Source organism: Odontesthes bonariensis, chromosome 10 (genome assembly GCF_027942865.1).
Source record: "Odontesthes bonariensis isolate fOdoBon6 chromosome 10, fOdoBon6.hap1, whole genome shotgun sequence".
Taxonomy (NCBI): domain Eukaryota; kingdom Metazoa; phylum Chordata; class Actinopteri; order Atheriniformes; family Atherinopsidae; genus Odontesthes; species Odontesthes bonariensis.
This window is the reverse complement of record NC_134515.1, coordinates 31,623,449-31,641,246: the sequence shown is the minus strand read 5'-3', so window position 1 is coordinate 31,641,246 and position 17,798 is coordinate 31,623,449. Positions and strand designations below refer to the sequence as shown.

Sequence of the window (17,798 nt, the reverse complement as noted above, 5' to 3'; positions counted from 1 at the left end):
TACCTGTGTTCTGCTGGCAGCTGGCTTTTTCCCTCCCTTTGCCTTTGGTGGTATCTCCTTTCCTCTTCTGAGAAGAGGAAAGACATTTAACTGAGTTCTCCATGGACTTCGCATTGCACTTCAATTAAAATATCAGACACATGAGTGACTGTAGGTGTTTTATGTTGCTAAAAGTAGCTAATCTGGAGCCTTGAGGATGTGGCAAAAAGGCACCAACTACACAGTGGAATTTTTTATTCATATTAAAACTGGTTTTCTTCAGAATGAACCAATGCAAACTTGGTTTGTCAAACTGCAGACCCCTCTGAAGCAAACTAAGCTTTATGAATTCATATATGCAGCAGTACTACCACCGTTGATAAACAGACATTCACAAATTCTGTCAAGTTTTCTTTAAATAAAGGTTTAACGAGACTTCACAACAACATCTGAGCAACTACTCATCTAAAAGTAGAAAGACAATGCTTGAGGATAAAAAACTGGAGGTGTGCGGTCAAACTTTAGATATCTTCAATTTGCAGGAAAATTCCAGTAATAAACACGTCGATCATGACTGTACTCACCCTTTTCCTGCTCCCACTGACACCACCTGCATGTTGAAGCCCCCTCTCCCACGGATTGGTTTGTTCCCAGCCCACTGGCCAACTACCATCCCAGCTATCTCCAGTTTCCCTCCCTGAGGGGGAATGGACTGAATGCCTTGAGAGAGGAAATTATTGTAAAGTCAGTCTACAATAGCAAACTCCAGCTCAATACTCCAGCTCTATACGGCATATAGTATATATTCATCTTTAGAGCACTCATTATATATATTTTTTATAGTCACTAAAGAAACAACAAACTCGCTTGATTATTCTATACCTACAACAGATTATACTGCCACAGGTTTAAGCACCACATCAGTCTGCTGTAACTCGTTTAAAGTGAAAGCCTAAACCTTTTCTGCCTTTAATCATATTATATCTGGGACATTTTATTGCTATGAAGGATTGTAATTTATTTGTTTAATCCGTTTAAATATATAGGGCTTTATTTTCTATTTCAGTTTTTATTTAAATATCTATTAATTCCATTGAAATATCTTGGTGTTATTGAGATGTATGGCACTAGCTTTGGTCAAAATACCTGTTTAAGAACAGTGGCTCTTGCTTTCCTGTTTTCACAGCCCTCTGTTAACATGGTCGGGGGGTTGGAGACTTAGCAGGTGCTCAACAAATACTTGACGAGTAAAGCCTGATTTATGGTCCTCTACGGAGAGCCACGGAGAGCCCTCTCCGTCGACGGAGACCTCTCCCGGAGACGCTCTACGTCTTGTGTGCGTCGGTCAACATCCCCATCTATCCGGAGACTCGCGGAGACCGCAAGGGTTGTGATTGGTCGGCAAACAACATCATTTCGGGAATCACTTTTCCGGTTTAGCTCCTTCCTCTCACAAAAACAACACCGTCATTTTTTAAAGAGTTTACTATGTGCCGGTCAACAAAATTATTTGCATTTCAAAATCAATAAGCTCCAACTCCAACAACAGTCTTTCTCTCTCGGTCGCCATCGTTCACTGTGAGGAGTGGAACGGATCCGTCAACGACTTTCACGATAGACGTCGCGAGATTGGGTCATCTAACGCAGCGACGCCTACTGATCGGGAGGGGAATTGCCTTGCGTATCCGACATCCTGACGGAGAACTCTGAAAGGTTTAATAGCCTCTGCGCGACCACGCAGTCGGATTAACGGATAGCGACGGAGAAGCATACCGAGGCCTTAACCCTAACCCCTAATTTGGGGAAAAATTCAATCAGCATGGCTTAAACAGTTTTAGACACTTCAAAGTCAGTTCAGATGAAAACATGGCTGTACCTGGGAAAGCTCGTGGTCTATGTTGAGCAGGGTGATGTGGATGATGCGGGTGATGCGGGTGAGGATGAGGGGGCATGCCCCCCATGGGGCGGGGTGGGTAGAGAGGAGGCATGGGGTAGAATGGGGGCATCATGGCGGGGGAGAGGAAGGTGGGAGGTGGAAGGGGAGGAGGAGGAGGAGGGCGGGACAGGTTGATGCCCTCGAGGATTGCTTGACGCATCTTCTCAACCTTTGACACCAGCTCCTCCTGTAGAACAGAACAGTGAGAAACCCTTTGTTTGTAACGTAACTCAAGTGAATACAAAACACAAACAATGATTTGATGTCATTTATCCTTGACATTTCTCAGTTGTCACTGTCTAAGTGTCTTTTAAAGTTAGGTGCCAGGGCTTTGTTTAGACTGCATGGTACAGTAACATTTGACCCGACTCTACTTGTGCTCTTGTGCAAAAATGAATATACTCAGTAGGGCTGGGTGAGTTAACTCGTTATCATCGCTTTAACTTGTTAATTATTTAACGCCGATAAATATTTTATTGCGCATTAGCGCAGGTTTTATTATTATTTATTTTATTATTGTAAAAGTCTGTTGCTGTCTGCTGCAGAACCGGAAAAGAAAGTAATCGGCGGATCCACCAAACATGGAGAAGGGTACGGAACTTTTACTCGGCCGTTTTCATTTTAAAGTTCTTCCAGACGGCGGAGTCAACAGAACCAAAGTCATCTGTAAACTCTGTAAACAATCTGTAAAGTTGAATTGTCTTCTCACCGTAGTAGTTCCAGTCTAAAATATCACTTAAAGGCAAAACACACAACTGATACCAACAAGTCATTCAAGGAAACAGACAGTGGAGCGAGGCTTCTACATAAAAACGACATAAAAATGCTGATGTTAAAAGTGTGTTTGCACAACAAATGTTATGGCACTTTCATTCATATGGCAGCACATATAAAATAAAGCTAAATGCTAAAAGCTATACACGACTTTTGAATTCATTTTTGGATTTTGCGTACAAATGCGATTAATCGTGATTAATCAGGGAAATCATGTGATTAATTCAATTAAAAATTTCAATGGGTCATACAACTTAACATGTTCAACTTTTAGTATTGCATAGGCCTACTTTGCTTCTTACCTGCCCCTCACACATGTCCAGCAGGGCTGCCCGGTCACGGGCGGCACGAGCCAACTTGCTCTGGAACAATTTGCCGTCAAAAAAGCCCCAGGGGCAGCAGTGTTCCCATGGCAACGGCTGGCCACAGACATCATTAATTAATAACGCAGTGTCAACGCCGGCCATAAAGAGAGCAGCCAGTTGGACACCGCGGGCCTCCACCTTCTCAACCTAACGCCAAAGACACAAATGATAAAGACAGCATTCAGAAGAGAAGATAAAATAAATTAAAGATTGGCAGAACTACGATAACTAGTTTCTCAGCATATGGCGTATATATGCCGACACATTTCAAGAGTTTACCCAAAGGCTTTTGCATGCAACACTAAAAAAGACGTGCAGTAAGATGAGGATATCTAGCAACTACACTAAGCTTGAAATTAGGAATTCTTGAGCAGAAAAGCTGTTAACAATAACATTGTATGCCCCTTTTTTTGACAATATGACACAATTTTATGTCATTGATATGTATGAGACAGACTTTGGTCAAAATACCTGTTGGTTTAAGCACAGGGCTTCTTCTCTCAGCCCTGTTTTTACAGTTGACTGTTATACACCTACAAGTGTTGCCAAGTAAATGCCAAAGGAACACGGAAGATGGCAACTGCAGCGACAGCTCCGCCTCGACTCGTCTGGAAGTACTTTGCGTTTGAGGCGGATGATCGGGGATTAATAATAGATTCGCAAAAATCTGTATGCAAACGGTGCCAAAGAGCTTTTCAGACGAAAGGAGGAAACACTTTCAATTTAGCAAAGCACCTCAAAGACAGACATCCAGATTTATTCACAGAATTCAAGGCGAGTGAATTTCAAGTCATGTTTACAAAATGTTAATCAAAATAAACAGCAGAACGTACCCTTTCTGAAAGTATTCCTTGTTTCTCTGCGACAACGCGAATCGTCCGGTTTTTAAATAGATCAAATAATGTATCTGCTTACATTGCAAAGACTAAAGTTGTGTTCAAAAGACGTGCGCAGATCACCTGTGCGCCGGTAAGCTAAAGCTACAGTGCACATGCGCTTGTCTGACCCAAAGAGCACATTTATGCGCGCCTCCACTCCAACATGTGCGCTCAATTCCACGTTGATTGGTATGTACGAAGGAAATGTGCTTGGATTCATGCGTGCGCACAGATTCATACATCCGGATATTTTTGTGCGTAGGAGGGCATTTGGGTTTGAGCGTACCCCATGTTTCAGTAGGAAATCCACGCAAGTCTTTGTACATGAGGCCCCAGATGCTTTTGACTTGCTCAGGCAACACAGATAAAAAAAAATGTGGCTAAGTGTTAATGATTGTGAAACATTCCAGAGACAAGGCAGGACTAAGCTAAAGCAGCTTGTGGGGCTACCAGTGGCGTAATCAGATTAGTCAGTTATGCCATTTACTGCAAATTCACATATACCTGCAGTAGATCAGTTACTTTTCCTTTCCCTTGAGCTGAAGTCTTAAAGCACAGCTCTCTGACAACTTCAAATAATTCATTTAGAATTACTGAATCAAACATCTTATTATTTTCTCCTATACCAAAAATAAGCAGAATAATGACAAATAAAAAAGCGAGAAAGGTGGTTAAAAAACAGTCAACCCCAACAAGTTTCTTTTCAACCAAACAAGGCTGTCTCTGTAATGGACTTTTCATTTACCTTATTACTAATTTACTTATAGAACAATAAAACTAGAGATTAAAGGACAAGTGAACTGACAAAAACGGTAGGCGCCTGGACAAAGTGGTGAAAATGGCCAGTTCTGTGATAGGCAGGGAGCTGGACCCTCTGAGAACTGTGGTGGAGCAGCGGATGAGGAGGAAGTTTTATTCTTTGATGTGAACAACAAACACCCCCGCTACAGCATTCTGGCAGGACAGAGGAGCAGCTGCAGTGAGAGGCTCACCTCACTGCAGCTGCTGGACAGAGGTTCAGGAGGTCCTTTGTCTCCACAGCCATAAGGCTCTTTAACTCATTGGCTGCCAGCCATTTTCAGTGCAGAGAGACCCATGTCTGCCAAGTGTTTTACAGTATTTTGACTGATTTTCCAAGACCCACAGAAAAGTGTGTCTTATGACTATGTACACACCTAAATTACCAAAAGAAAGAGTAGACTCTCTTCTTTCATCAGGAAAAAAAGTTTGTTTCTACCATTTTCAGTCCTTTAGTAATAGACAGTAGAACATAGGTTGGTTTCACCAAAAACAGCTGTTTTCGACCAAAAAAATTGAGAAAACGAGCTTTTTTTGTGTGCAAAGTGGCACTGCTGCCACCTTGCGGGTAATTTTGCCAGTATATTCTCTGTTTAGTGTTTACAAGCCTAAGATTTAGTGACGAACTCCGCTAGATTGTCCCCCAGCCCGCTCCGTTAAAAAACGCAATTGACGTCTATAGACGTCTTTGGCAGTCAGCGTTTTTTTTTAAATTGACGTCTATAGACGTCAATGGCAGCCAATGAGTTAAAGGGGAAGTTCGTTTTTTTTTAAACCTGGACCTTATTTCTGGCATAAAATATGTTCATCTATTCACCGACACTAACAGTTTGGTGAGAGTCGGTGTCCTTCGGACACTATTAAGATCACTCGAGATCTGCGTATATCCATATAACGAGAGTGAACAATACAGCCTCTAAATAAGGCATTATCTGTCTTTATTTCACCAATACTTTAAGACGAATGAATGAATGAACGCATACTATTGCACTGTTAGCTCAGAGCTGCCATGTTGTTGTTATCCGGGGCTATCGGGGGGCTTAAGGGAAGCTTTCCACACCCCGCTGCAGCACAGCTCATTTACTCCGTGCTCTGTGACGGTCAGCTATCTTCACACGGAGTTTGCTACAGCTAGATTTGTTCAACATGGCCGGATATTTATCAGATTTTGACGACGTGGACCACAACTTTGAGTACGATGGAGTGAATGAGCTGTGCCTTATTTAGAGGCTGTATTGTCTATGCCCGGTTCACTCCCGTTACGGATATACGCCGATCTGGAATGATCTAAATAGCGTCCGAAGGACGGCGACTTTCACCAAACTGTTATCGGTGAGTAGATGAACGTGTTTTATGCCAGAAATAACAAGTTAAAAAAAAAAAAACTTCCCTTTTAACAGTGGGTGGTGACATGTTCTTCTCACATTTATTTATTTTATTTATTCTATTATCATTATATATGTTCTAATATACAGTCATTGTAAATATCTCAATTGAGCGACATGACAATTTGAATTTCCCCCACGGCGGATGAATAAAGTATTTTTTGTTTTTCTATTTCTATTCTAAGTGTGCACAGAGACATTCAATATTAAGATCAATCTCAAAGTTACAGACACTTGGATCTTACCTTGAGCTCCTGTAGCTGGTCAGGCTCGTAGAGTTGATTCGAAACCGCTTGCGCCAGGAAGGCATCAAGCTCATGTCTTTGGAGGATCCGTCCACCAGGCCACTGCATCATATACCTAATAGGGAAATAAAACGCATTGATGTTATGGAGCATGAGCACACAGGAACACATGGATGAAAAGCTTTAAATCAGCTACAAACTGAATTAAAGATTTGAGGTAAAAAAAAAAAAAAAAACAACTGTAGGAAATGTTTGTAGGTATTATTAGGCAACTTCTCAGAGAATCAATTAGAGCCCATATTGTCGGAGCCATCATTTTGTTCATGTACATACTTCATTTGTCCCCTCGATATCACAGCGATGTCTTTTTGGTTCTGTTATTAGGTGGGAACTTATCTGCAAGTAAAAATCTGTGCGGGTGCATTTTGTTCATAGGACCTAGTTCAAAGGAGACATTTTGGGTAGTGTGACAAATGCAATTTTTTTTTTTTAGATGAGTTAGTTCTGATGCTGTGGCAACTGAATCATTGCTATGGCTTAGTGGAACACTTGATGGAATAGGATGGTCATTGATTAATATTTCACCCTTTCAGTTTTTGTATTCAATTCATTTTTATTCATATAGTGCCAAATCACAACAATTGTCCACTAAAGGCACTTCAAAGATACAGTCTAATTCAAAATCCAATTCTAATCCAATTCATTGTAATGAACAATAATACTGTAACGCAATCAAATTAAACTAATTCAATTCCAAATTAATCCACTTTATACAACGCCAATAACTGAAAAGTTGCCTAGCTAAGGCAATGAACACATCGCATGGAAAAACTTCTCTTCGATCAAATCCTCCGTTCTGAGAATGCATAAAGCAACAATGGAAAGAAAAAAAACTCCCTTTGAAGAGGAGGAAACCTTTGGCAGAACCAGGCTCACAAAGGGCAGCCAGCTGCCTCAACTGACTGATGGCAAGCTTATCTTGACATGGCACAACAAAAAGTCTGTTATAACAAAGTTGCAGGTTCAACTAAATAAATCATGTATGACACTGATCACGTGTAACATAACTACTGGCTGGGTAGTTCACATTACAACGTTCAATTGAAATTGCTGCTCCTGTTTGCCCCGCCTTTCTTCTGGAGAATATGCAACGACTATCAGGGTAGCAGTTGAACACTAAACAAGAAAAACTAGAATCAACAGCTAGTGGAGAGAGGAGATAAAGTCTTGAGTGCTTTCACGCGAGTAACTGTTTGGTCCGCTTTAAACAGAGCAGAGTTCGCTTCCTCGGGTAGTCCGCTTTGTATGGGCAGGCGTGAAAACTCATCCGCACTCTGGTGTGGACCAAACAAGCAAACTCTGGTCCGTCTATAAAATGTGGGTCTCGGTTTGCTTGCAGGTGAATCCTGGTTGGTTTACAGCGGACTATCCAGCGAACCAAATAGAGGAACTGATGTACCTTGCCTCGCCTGCTGCTCATACTTGGCAGCTCCTTGTGAAAAAGCAGGTTTGAACACCAAAGTAAAAATTCGAATTGATACAACTTTCAGGTCCCTCCCCCTCTGTGGACGAGGTTGTGCATAGTGCTGGGCGGTATACCGGTTCACACCGAATACCGGTTTATAATTTTGTTATGATATGAATTTTTAATATACCGCCATACCGGTGTATTTGATACACAACGGGGGGAACGCTGCGTCGCGCGACATTGTTTGAGACGGGACCCTTTTCAATGTTGCGCTTCTAAACACGCATGTTTACTGTCTGGGTGCGAGGTGGTAATAATCACTTGCGTTACGCGAAGGTGAAGGTGGATAGGATAGACATGGAAAGTTCCGAAATCGAAGCTGCAGACCTAGTAGAACATGCTGACAGAAGAACTTGTGCCAAAAAAAGGAGCCGGTGTTCTGTTGATTTCTCCTACTTGTCGAGAATTGCTACTTTGTGGTTTTGCGCATGCGCCGAGCCGATTTTCTAAGTTTCATTTTCACGGCCATATTGTTTTGCTACCCTGCGTCTTGGTGTGTAACTATAACATCCTCAAAATCCTGATTATTTTCTCTTTTGGAAGACATGCAAAGTAATAAAACACTTATCGTATTAACAAGCAGTTAGCTTAACATGCAATGGGGTGTCTGAAATATGACGCATATTTGAGCATGTTGAATAAGTGGAAGGCGCTTATGAAAGTTACGTTATCCACGAGGCAGCGGCTTTTCTCTCACAATAAATACACAATTTTTCTCTTCTATATAAAAACAATAATTAATAACGGCGATGCTGTTTTTAGGAATGGAAGAAAACTGGACTACACTTCACAAGTACCTTTCTGAGGGACACTTCTGTCTTTATTTAGGTGACTGCTCCATCATTGTCATGAATGCATTGAGAACAGGGGGAGCATTATTTGACAGGGTGTTATTGGACTATCAAAATGTGCTACCATCTTAAATAAAAAAAAAACTTACTTTATGACTTTATTTGATATACAGAGGTAGAAAACCATAAAGTAGCATTTTTTGATAGGGTAGCACAAATCGATAGACAAGCCTATCGGTTTTTGCGGCGGTATTATTTCTCCACGAAGTAGCACAAATAGACAGAACACCGTGTCTGTAGTTTGGAAGTTTTTTGATTTAAAAAAAATCCGACGTCGACCAAACAACCATTTTATGCAAGTGTTGTCGGCTACAGTTGTCGCTGGAGGTGGCAACACGAGCAATTTGCTCCATCACCTTAGCCGTAAGCATGTCTTAGAATATCAAGAATGCATGAAGTTAAGGTCAGCACCCGCCACATCAGCAGGTAACACGGGGAAAGCAAAAGAAAAGTCGAGCCAAATGTCACTTCAAGACGCACAGTAAAAGTTCTGTATTTTGACTGCAATTGTGTTTGCATTCCGATTCCTCACTTCATTAGAATCACGAGTAGCACTTCTTTGTAAACAGCATAATTTTGTAGGGCGTTATTCTATGACGGTAAAATAGACCATCCTAAGTTTATCTACTGCAGTAATTCTGTTCTCAATCTGTAGAAAATGCTGTGAACACCTAATTATGCATGAAAAAAAAAAATACCGTGATATACCGTGAAACCGTGAAAAAATACCGTGATATGTATTTTTGGTCATACCGCCCAGCACTAGTTGTGCACGTGAGTTCACACCAGTGTGCGTGCACACAAGCTGGGGGCAGACTCACGCTCAGCATGGAAGACGTGGTTGGTGACTGTTCTGCTCAGATAATAGATCAATAATAAACCTAACGTGATTGGTTAAAAACAGCCGGGAGTGCTCGATTTTTGCAGGCACGATTACAGGCTTCAGAGGGAGCTACAGAATTCGGTATTTTTCCTAAACAGCCTATTTAATATTCTCCTTTCAGAATCCCATGACAGTTCAAGCTAATATGACTAAAAAAAAGTTGCCGACGGCAGCTTTAAGCAGTGATCACAGCCTGACTTTCACTGGAACATTCTCACAAAGTACAAAGGCCAACACACACAAACACACAGATCTCAGCAAGCTATTACTAAAGGCTCTAGCATGGTTGCCGCGTCCGCTCGCGCGAGCGGTGTTGATGACGTCACAAATTCGTGCCCGCCATAGGACCCTATATAGTGGGGCAAGTCATTGCGCGCCAGTAGTTGCAATTTTCTCCGTCACAGAGGTGGCGCTGCTACGTGAAGGTTACCTCTACTCTACAACCACGAAAGTGGAGAAGAAAACAATGCCGCTGTCAAGAGCAGGAATACTGTAATTAATGATACTGCTGCAGTTTTCGGATCATTTTAATTTTTTAATTCAGTTAAAAGAGGTGATGGTTTGAAGCCCCCGGCATCAACAGAGTCTCTGCCCTCTTCTTTGCCTTCACGTATCTGTCCCCTAGCTTCTTCCACACATTCTTACAGAACTCTCCCTCTTTCCCCAAAGTTCTGCCCATCTCTGTGAACCAGTTTTGGGAGTTTACGTGCTCCCTGTGCTGTTTCACTGCAGTTTCGTACAGCTGCCTGAACAAACGCACCTCCTCACTGAGCCTGGTCTCACAACAGTCCATCCGGTTCGTTGTGCTCGGCGCCGCCAAGTAACAAAAATCGACTGGTGCATGACAACGCGCTGCGCCGTCTTTTCAAGGGAAGCGCCATGCCTGAAACGTCATTTTGACGTCACGGTGCGACACCGCCGTGACAGACGCGGCAACCATGCTACCGCCTTAAGAGCCACCCTGAAGCAGTTGTAGCTCCCGAGAAAGAGCAGCCGTCTACCTGTCAGAAAGTTGGTGGTTGGATTCCCCAGCTTCCCTCACATGTGCTCTGGAGATCTTTCCTCCCTTGGAAAAACTTACACGCACAATTAAATTGAGCTACAGTTACAGCTCGACTGGGCCATTTAACTGGACCACGGTTCTTGTAACCACTTACATGCATGATCAAGCACAATCAAGTTATTGACTTAAGTCTGTCCAATGCTGTGAACTGTGTGAGAAAACACGACATTCTGCTCCTACCTACCTTCTCTGAGCGAGAGCATTGTATATGCAAGTATAGCCAAACTGCAGCATATATTTGCTCTCCAGGTTACTTAAATGGCAATTTTTGTCAATGACCCTGCGGTTATAAAATCAGGATTTTGATTTTGGTTTGAGTGAATGCTGGCGTGAACAACTGCCGCAGCTCTCAAGACTTTTTAAATAATTTTAAAGGCAATCCATATTTCTGTGATGATCATACCTCTCCTTTCTATTGCTGCTCTGCGTATTTTCCATCCTGGCATCATATCGGATTATCTTACGTTTATGTGGCTTTATTAGCCCCCAAAGCCATGGCTTTCACTCCTCTATTGGCTACCCCTGCTCTCTGGATTTGTCTGCTGAGCCAGAATGTCGTTCAACAGATGGTCTAGGTGTGGTCTAGATTCTTCTAGACTGCCTTGCTCCACCTGATAAACTCCCCCACAGCCCTGCTCCAATAATTGGTTGCTGGGCTTCTGAATCTTAGCTTCGACCCTACTGTCCCACTCACTGAGGCTCTGTCCTGACATCGCTCTTCCTCTTTGTGGGAGACACAGCCACTGTGGTTCCCGATGGAACGTCAACATTAATGACTCCTTTTCCTTCAACTCCATCTCGTCATCAACCGAGAAATTCCGCTAGGAGATTGGACCACGATGTACCAGCCAGCCTAGCCAGGTCAGCTAATGCTTCTCTCCAGAGCAGCCATAGTGATCTCCACGTTAGTCTATTTAACATCCGCTTGCTTTTTGGGCAAAGGACATCTCTTGCAGGAACTCATCAATGACTGCAAGTATGACTTTTCGTGTCTGACTGAAACACAACCACAACTAAATGGCTTTTCCCAGCTGAATGAAGCAACTCCCTCTGGGTTTGTTTACATCTGTCAGCTCCAGGTTTGAAAGTCTCAACTGTTTCTATGTCAGTTTAACGGTCAGTTAAAGTCTCTAGCCATAAAACTGAATTGTCCATCTAAGACAAAGATCAAGATCAGATTTCTCTGACCATAGTTGCCAGTTTTTGAACTTGCAGCATCACATCGCGAATATATAACGAGGATGCATGCCCCTTGTCTGGTGCAGACAAGGGGCAGAATTAAGGGAATAACGTCTGCCACAGATATATTAGATGAGCTGATCTCTTGAATTAGTCGCTCAAAGGGGGAAAGAAGAGAGAGAACGTTCTCCATTAAGACCCACTGGTGTGAAGTGAATGTCGCAGGGAGTTCACAGTCGCAAAGAGGCTTTCCAGCATGTAATAGTTGCTTTTCCACCGTGTGCTCATATCTTGTTTGAACCGTTTTATTGGTGTTCCAAACTGATCTTGTAAGCGGGAATAGGCCAGCTGAGAATGTGGCCAACAATTCTTCTGAGTATGTCCAACATGTCAACAGTCTCTCGTTGACAGCCAAATGTAGTGTGTGGGCCGTGTACTGTATTTCTTTCAGCTGGCTTTTTTCTATCGCTTTTACCATTTTTCTTGCGTTTTCACCGACTACGGCATACGCTTTAGATCAGTCGATATGCCAGATTGCATCAGAAACGGCTGCTACTGTATGTGAACCCCTAAACTCTTGTGAATGGAACAGAATCTTTTGCAGCCTGAAATCTTTGTCCATCCATTGTACGTTAGACCGAGCATACGGGTGAGGCTGACGTCTGAGCTCCATATGTCAGTCGTAAAGCTGATGGCTGAAATATCTGCAGCTATACGCTCTTGGACGTGAATTGCAACCACATTATACAGTTCAGGTAAAAACACGTCTGAGAAATGCCGTCTACTAAAGGCTGATTCATACTCGGCGCAACCTCGCTCATACTAGCTGGTCGCAAATGGCGCAAACGGTCACGTGTCCCAAAATTCCGCCACGCCCCCCTTCGCAAGCTAGAAAATCCTCGCGCGGCGCAAGGTCACGCACACAACTTTTTTTCTGACTTCGCGCGCGCTCCACCGGAAACAGCTGACCAAGAAAAAGGAAAAATGAACACTGCAGAGACCGCGGTGACCGAGAGGATGCGCCTCTACAAACATCTGTACGACACGTCTATGAAGTTACACTGGGACAACGTTTGACAAAGTTCGTCTTGTTGCAAAGGACGAACATTCCACCTTCTCTTCTGTTTTTGCCGCAGCCGCTTAGCTCTGAGATACATATACAGTTCTACACCCAGAGTAAAATTCATTCCGCATCAGATGTGCCAGCCTCTGCTGTCGTGACACCACAGGTGGCATTGTGTATGCTTTCTTCGTATGCTTTTCAGCTTGTTTCCTCAACAGTGACGCTCGCTGGTCTGGAGAGAACTGCAAATGTGACGCATTCTCGGCGCAAACTGCGCTTATGAGCTGAAGGAACTGTGAAGGGGCTGGCGCTTTCGATGACGTCATTAATGGTTCTCGAGCCAGAACAGTTGCGCGTTTGCGCCGAGTATGAATCAGCCTTAATTCTTTCGGTGCCATTGACGTCTATAGATGTCAATTGCGTTTTTTAACGGAGCGGGCTGGGGGACAATCTAGCGGAGTTCGTCACTAAATCTTAGGCTTGTAAACACTAAACAGAGAACATACTGGCAAAATTACCCGCTAGGTGGCAGCAGTGCCACTATGCACAAAAAAAAAAAAGAGCTCGTTTTCTCCATTTTTTGGGTCAAACAGCTGTTTTTGGTGAAACCAACCTATGTTCTACTGTCTATTACTAAAAGACTGAAAATGGTAGAAACAAACTTTTTTTTCCTGATCAAAGAAAAGAGTCTACTCTTTCTTTTGGTAATTTCGGTGTGTACATAGTCATAAGACACACTTTTCTGTGGGTCTTGGAAAATCAGTCAAAATACTGAAAAACACTTGGCAGTATGGGTGTCTCTGAACTGAAAATGGCTGGCAGCCAATGAGCTAAGCATGGCATAACGGGGCTCAATGTGCTCGATACGTCGACGAAATCCAATGTTCCCTACGACAGAGAACGGCCAATTATCTAAGACAATGAATTCCATTATCTTTTGTGTGATACCCTCAGCCTTTCCATAATCAATGGAAAACTTTATTTCCTTTTCAAAAATGTCCGCTACAGAGGTTGTGGGTGTGTTGGGAGGGACTTGACTGTGCCACGTTCTTGTCAAAATAAGCATTTCGATCAGGATGTTTTGACTTTAAATGGTAAATTAAACTTGACGTTGATAAATGCTTTGCAGATGCAGCCCCTCTCGAGATTTCATCATTACGTTCTTTACAAACCGCTATCCATGGGTTTTTAATCTGAAATGTGAAAATATGCTCACACCGCAGACATGTTGGCTCTAACCCAGGCCAGCACGTGCTGGCCGCGGTTTTTGGTAGCGTCATCGCAACATCCTGTTTCAGTCGTGCTGTTTTGGTGTAAAAAGTATTTAGTCTGAAAACTGAGAAAGAATTTTTGGCCATTTTCAATAGCATAATTTTCAGTGCATCTCTAGTAACTCCATTTCTTAAGAAACCTGGTGCTGACCACAATGATTTCAAGAACTGATGGAAAAAACGCTGGTGTGAACTAAAACCGTTGCTGAAAACAATCTGTCTGACCTTGTGTATTCATTTAAATAGATAAGCTGTACTGGTAATGTAAAATGTATCTGATTACAACTGTGCTAGGGACAGAAGGCTTTTGTAATCAGGAACACAGTGATGATCTTTGTCTATTATACTCAAGGATAATCCTGGAATGTTTGCTTAGGTATATAAGATGTCTGATTTATTCATTCGGAGAAGCTTCATGACATAGAATTTACTTTGTGTCATTCTGTGCCGTAGAATAGTAGAATAGAGTAACTTGGACCAAGATCCGACCGATTGATTTATTTACATATAACTAACAAAACCCTCCATCTCATCTCCAATCTCCCTTTCCTTTCAAAAACTGTTGCATCTCAGGTTCATGATTACTTCTCTCTCAATAATCTGTATGAACAATTCCACTTTGGCTTTCTCCCACTTCACACCATGGAAATGGCTAAAAAAAAAAAAAAAAAAAAAAAAAAAAAAAAAAAAAAAAAAAATCACCAATTACCTCCTCATGGCTGCTGACACTGGACTTCTTACCATATCCTCATCCTCTTTGTCTCAAGTGCAGCCTTCGACCCAATCTCCTACACCATCCTAATTGACAGATTAGCCGCCCTTGGATTATCTGACACACACTTGGACTGGTTTAAATGTCTCTCTGGCAGCACTCAGTTGATCAAACTTTAAACAACTTCTCTATTTCTGTCGACAATTCCTCAATTGTGTCACTCTAACTGGTTCAAAACTCTGCCGCCCAAATTATTTCCAGAACCACCTCCTTCTGGCATATCACACCTGTCCTGCAGCATTGGCCATTAGCTTCCTATTAAATTCCACTTAATTTATAAAATTTAACTTCACGCCTTCAAGGCCATCAACAACCTCGCTTTTCTGTATCTTACTGAGCTCCTTCATACTAACATACCCAGGCATACCTCTTAGGTTTTCCTCCTCCATCCGAGAGGGTCGAGAGCCTTCAGCTGCTCGGCCCCTTGCCTCTGAAACTCTCTGCCACAAGACATAAAACATTACGATTCTTTCATCTGCTTCAAATTCCGCCTTAAAACTCACCTTTACAGACAGGCATATTCCCTTTAATCCTAGGACTAGAATGACTTCACTGTTACTTTTTTTTTGCAGTTGTATAATTTTTTTTCTTCTTCACTATTTTCATTGTAACGTTTTACACTTTCTTTTTATCTTGTCTTTTGTATATGGTGACCTTGAGTGTCCTGAAATGCATCTATTAATAAAAATATATTAACACTATAATTAGTATTACTTTATAGTCGCCTTCTCTCAAAGAATTACCAGACTGCCCCTATGGAATGGTAGACATGTAGTCTTAATAGACTAGATGACCTTGGAACATTTCTTAGTTATGCTAGCCTAGCAAGCCAGACCCCTACAGCGAAAACCTGTACAGGGGTCTAGTGCAGCTGGATAGCAGTGTGGGCGGGATAAACGGTTGTCTGTTAAGTTGCCTCTGCACTCAACGCCACGCAATAGGATGGCGCAACAACCAATCAGAGCGATGAAGAAGGATTACGTAGTCAGCGCGACGGAAAGTACATGGTGGAGTGTAGTCTAAGGCAAAACGGCAAAACTCCGAAAACGTCCTTTTTTTTCAAGAAAAACTTAAGTGCAGTTATCTGTTCGTCTCGCAAAGAAAAATGTATATTTAAATCTTCTAGAATCGCTGCCAAAGCCAAATCGAAAGACTGTTCGCTGGGCGCAGCCATTGTTTACCTCTCTCTGGAACTACACACTGAAACGTAGCACCTCTGTCGTTACTAGGTAGCCCGGCCTCCGACCCCGCTCCTCACGATTTGATTGGCCTGATTAAGTTTCGATTTTCAGCCTCGCAAAACGACCACAACTGACTAGACTGTGCCCGGGAGCAAATTCAATTTGCGGGCGCTAGGGGCGTCTAGATTTCTAGGCTATAGTTATGCTGCTATAGGCCTAGACTCCTGGACAACCTCCCAAGATGCCCCTTTCTTTACTCTGCTCTCTTTACTCTCCATGTACATATCACATTATTGTTGTCATTAACTTGTGTTTCTCATTCTGAGCAGGTATAAACCTAGCCACGTGCTGTGGTGCTTGATGACCCCCAACCAGTAGAGGTAGGTACATATGGATATGTATATATATATACGTACAATATTCATAACTAACTCAAGATACCTGAGCACACAGCACATGAGCAGCAGGTGCTGTGGGACTTGCGCTGGGTTGAGGAGGGCAGGGCAGTCAGAACGTAGGCATGCCAGAAAAGCTCTGGTTCTCCTGGAGCGGTCCTCACTGGCACGACCTAACCACAGGCGCCGCAGGTTGGGGCAGGTCCACTCTCTGAAACATAGAGCCGGAACTAGCTCTGGTGTCAGCGCTGACTTGGCCTTTCCGCTGCTCCACTCTTTGACAATCACTGGAGGAACTTCATGAAAAAAGATACATCTTAGGTAAAGACCTAAGTTTTAGTTGGCGATTGACACAGTAAGCACAAATGCTCATGGTTTTGGCTCCTTAAAGGGATAGTTCGCCTCTTTTGACATGAAGCTGTATGACATCCCATATTAGCAATATTATTGATGAACATTGACTTACCCCCCGCTGCGTCCTGTGAGCCGAGTTCCAGCCGATTTTTGGCTTTGACGAAGGTAGTCCGACTAGTTGGCTAGGGCTAAAAAAAATAAAGCGTCTTGCTTCTCAAAACAATATGCATTCAAAAGAGTAATACATTGGCATCACAAATGTCAATGCGTCCAATGTAAACTGTGCAGACCGAAGAGCACACCGAGCACTCCCCTGCTTCCGAGCAGCAAACACCGTAACAGGTGTGGCTATCGCTAGGTGGCTGGACGCATTGATATCAAGGGAGGCAAAAATAGCGCCAAGCGATTGTGAGGTCTGACTTTTTCCTGCACAACGATTTTGTGATGCAAATGTATTACTCTTTTGAACGCATATTGTTTTGAGAAGCAAGATGCTTCATTTTTTTAAGCCCCAGCCAACTAGCCGGACTACCTTCGTCAACGCCAAAACTCAGCTGGAACTCGGCTCACAGGACGCAGCGGGGGGTAAGTCAATGTTCATAAATGATATTGCTAGTATGGGATGCCATACAGCTTCATGTCAAAAGAGGCGAACCTTTAACTCTTTTCTGCTCGCTTGTATAATACTTTCAGCTTTGTCACTGATATTACAGTTCATAATACAGCCATCACTACAGATCATCTATGGCCTTCTTTAAGTTGCTGTAAAGAACACAAAACAGAAAAAACAACAAAACAAAACAAAACACTGATTTCTAGGGCTGTTCTGAATGCCACTTCTTGGTTTCTTAAGATTCAACTGTAATTCATAGCAAAAAAAATGAGGGGTTGTCTTGAG

General features: G+C 42.7%; 1 protein-coding gene across 1 annotated transcript in view; it reads right to left on the bottom strand.

The window, feature by feature from the left end:
* Positions 1-17,798, bottom strand: part of fam120c (family with sequence similarity 120 member C) — a 55,690-nt gene that overhangs the window by 1,072 nt on the left and 36,820 nt on the right. Inside the window, exons 11-16 of the mRNA XM_075475273.1 lie at positions 16,593-16,842; positions 6,361-6,475; positions 2,992-3,201; positions 1,856-2,102; positions 564-699; positions 4-67 (exon numbers count right to left, since the gene is read on the bottom strand). Of these exons, the coding sequence (XP_075331388.1) occupies positions 4-67; positions 564-699; positions 1,856-2,102; positions 2,992-3,201; positions 6,361-6,475; positions 16,593-16,842 (1,022 nt within the window). The remainder of the gene's footprint in view (positions 1-3; positions 68-563; positions 700-1,855; positions 2,103-2,991; positions 3,202-6,360; positions 6,476-16,592; positions 16,843-17,798) is intronic.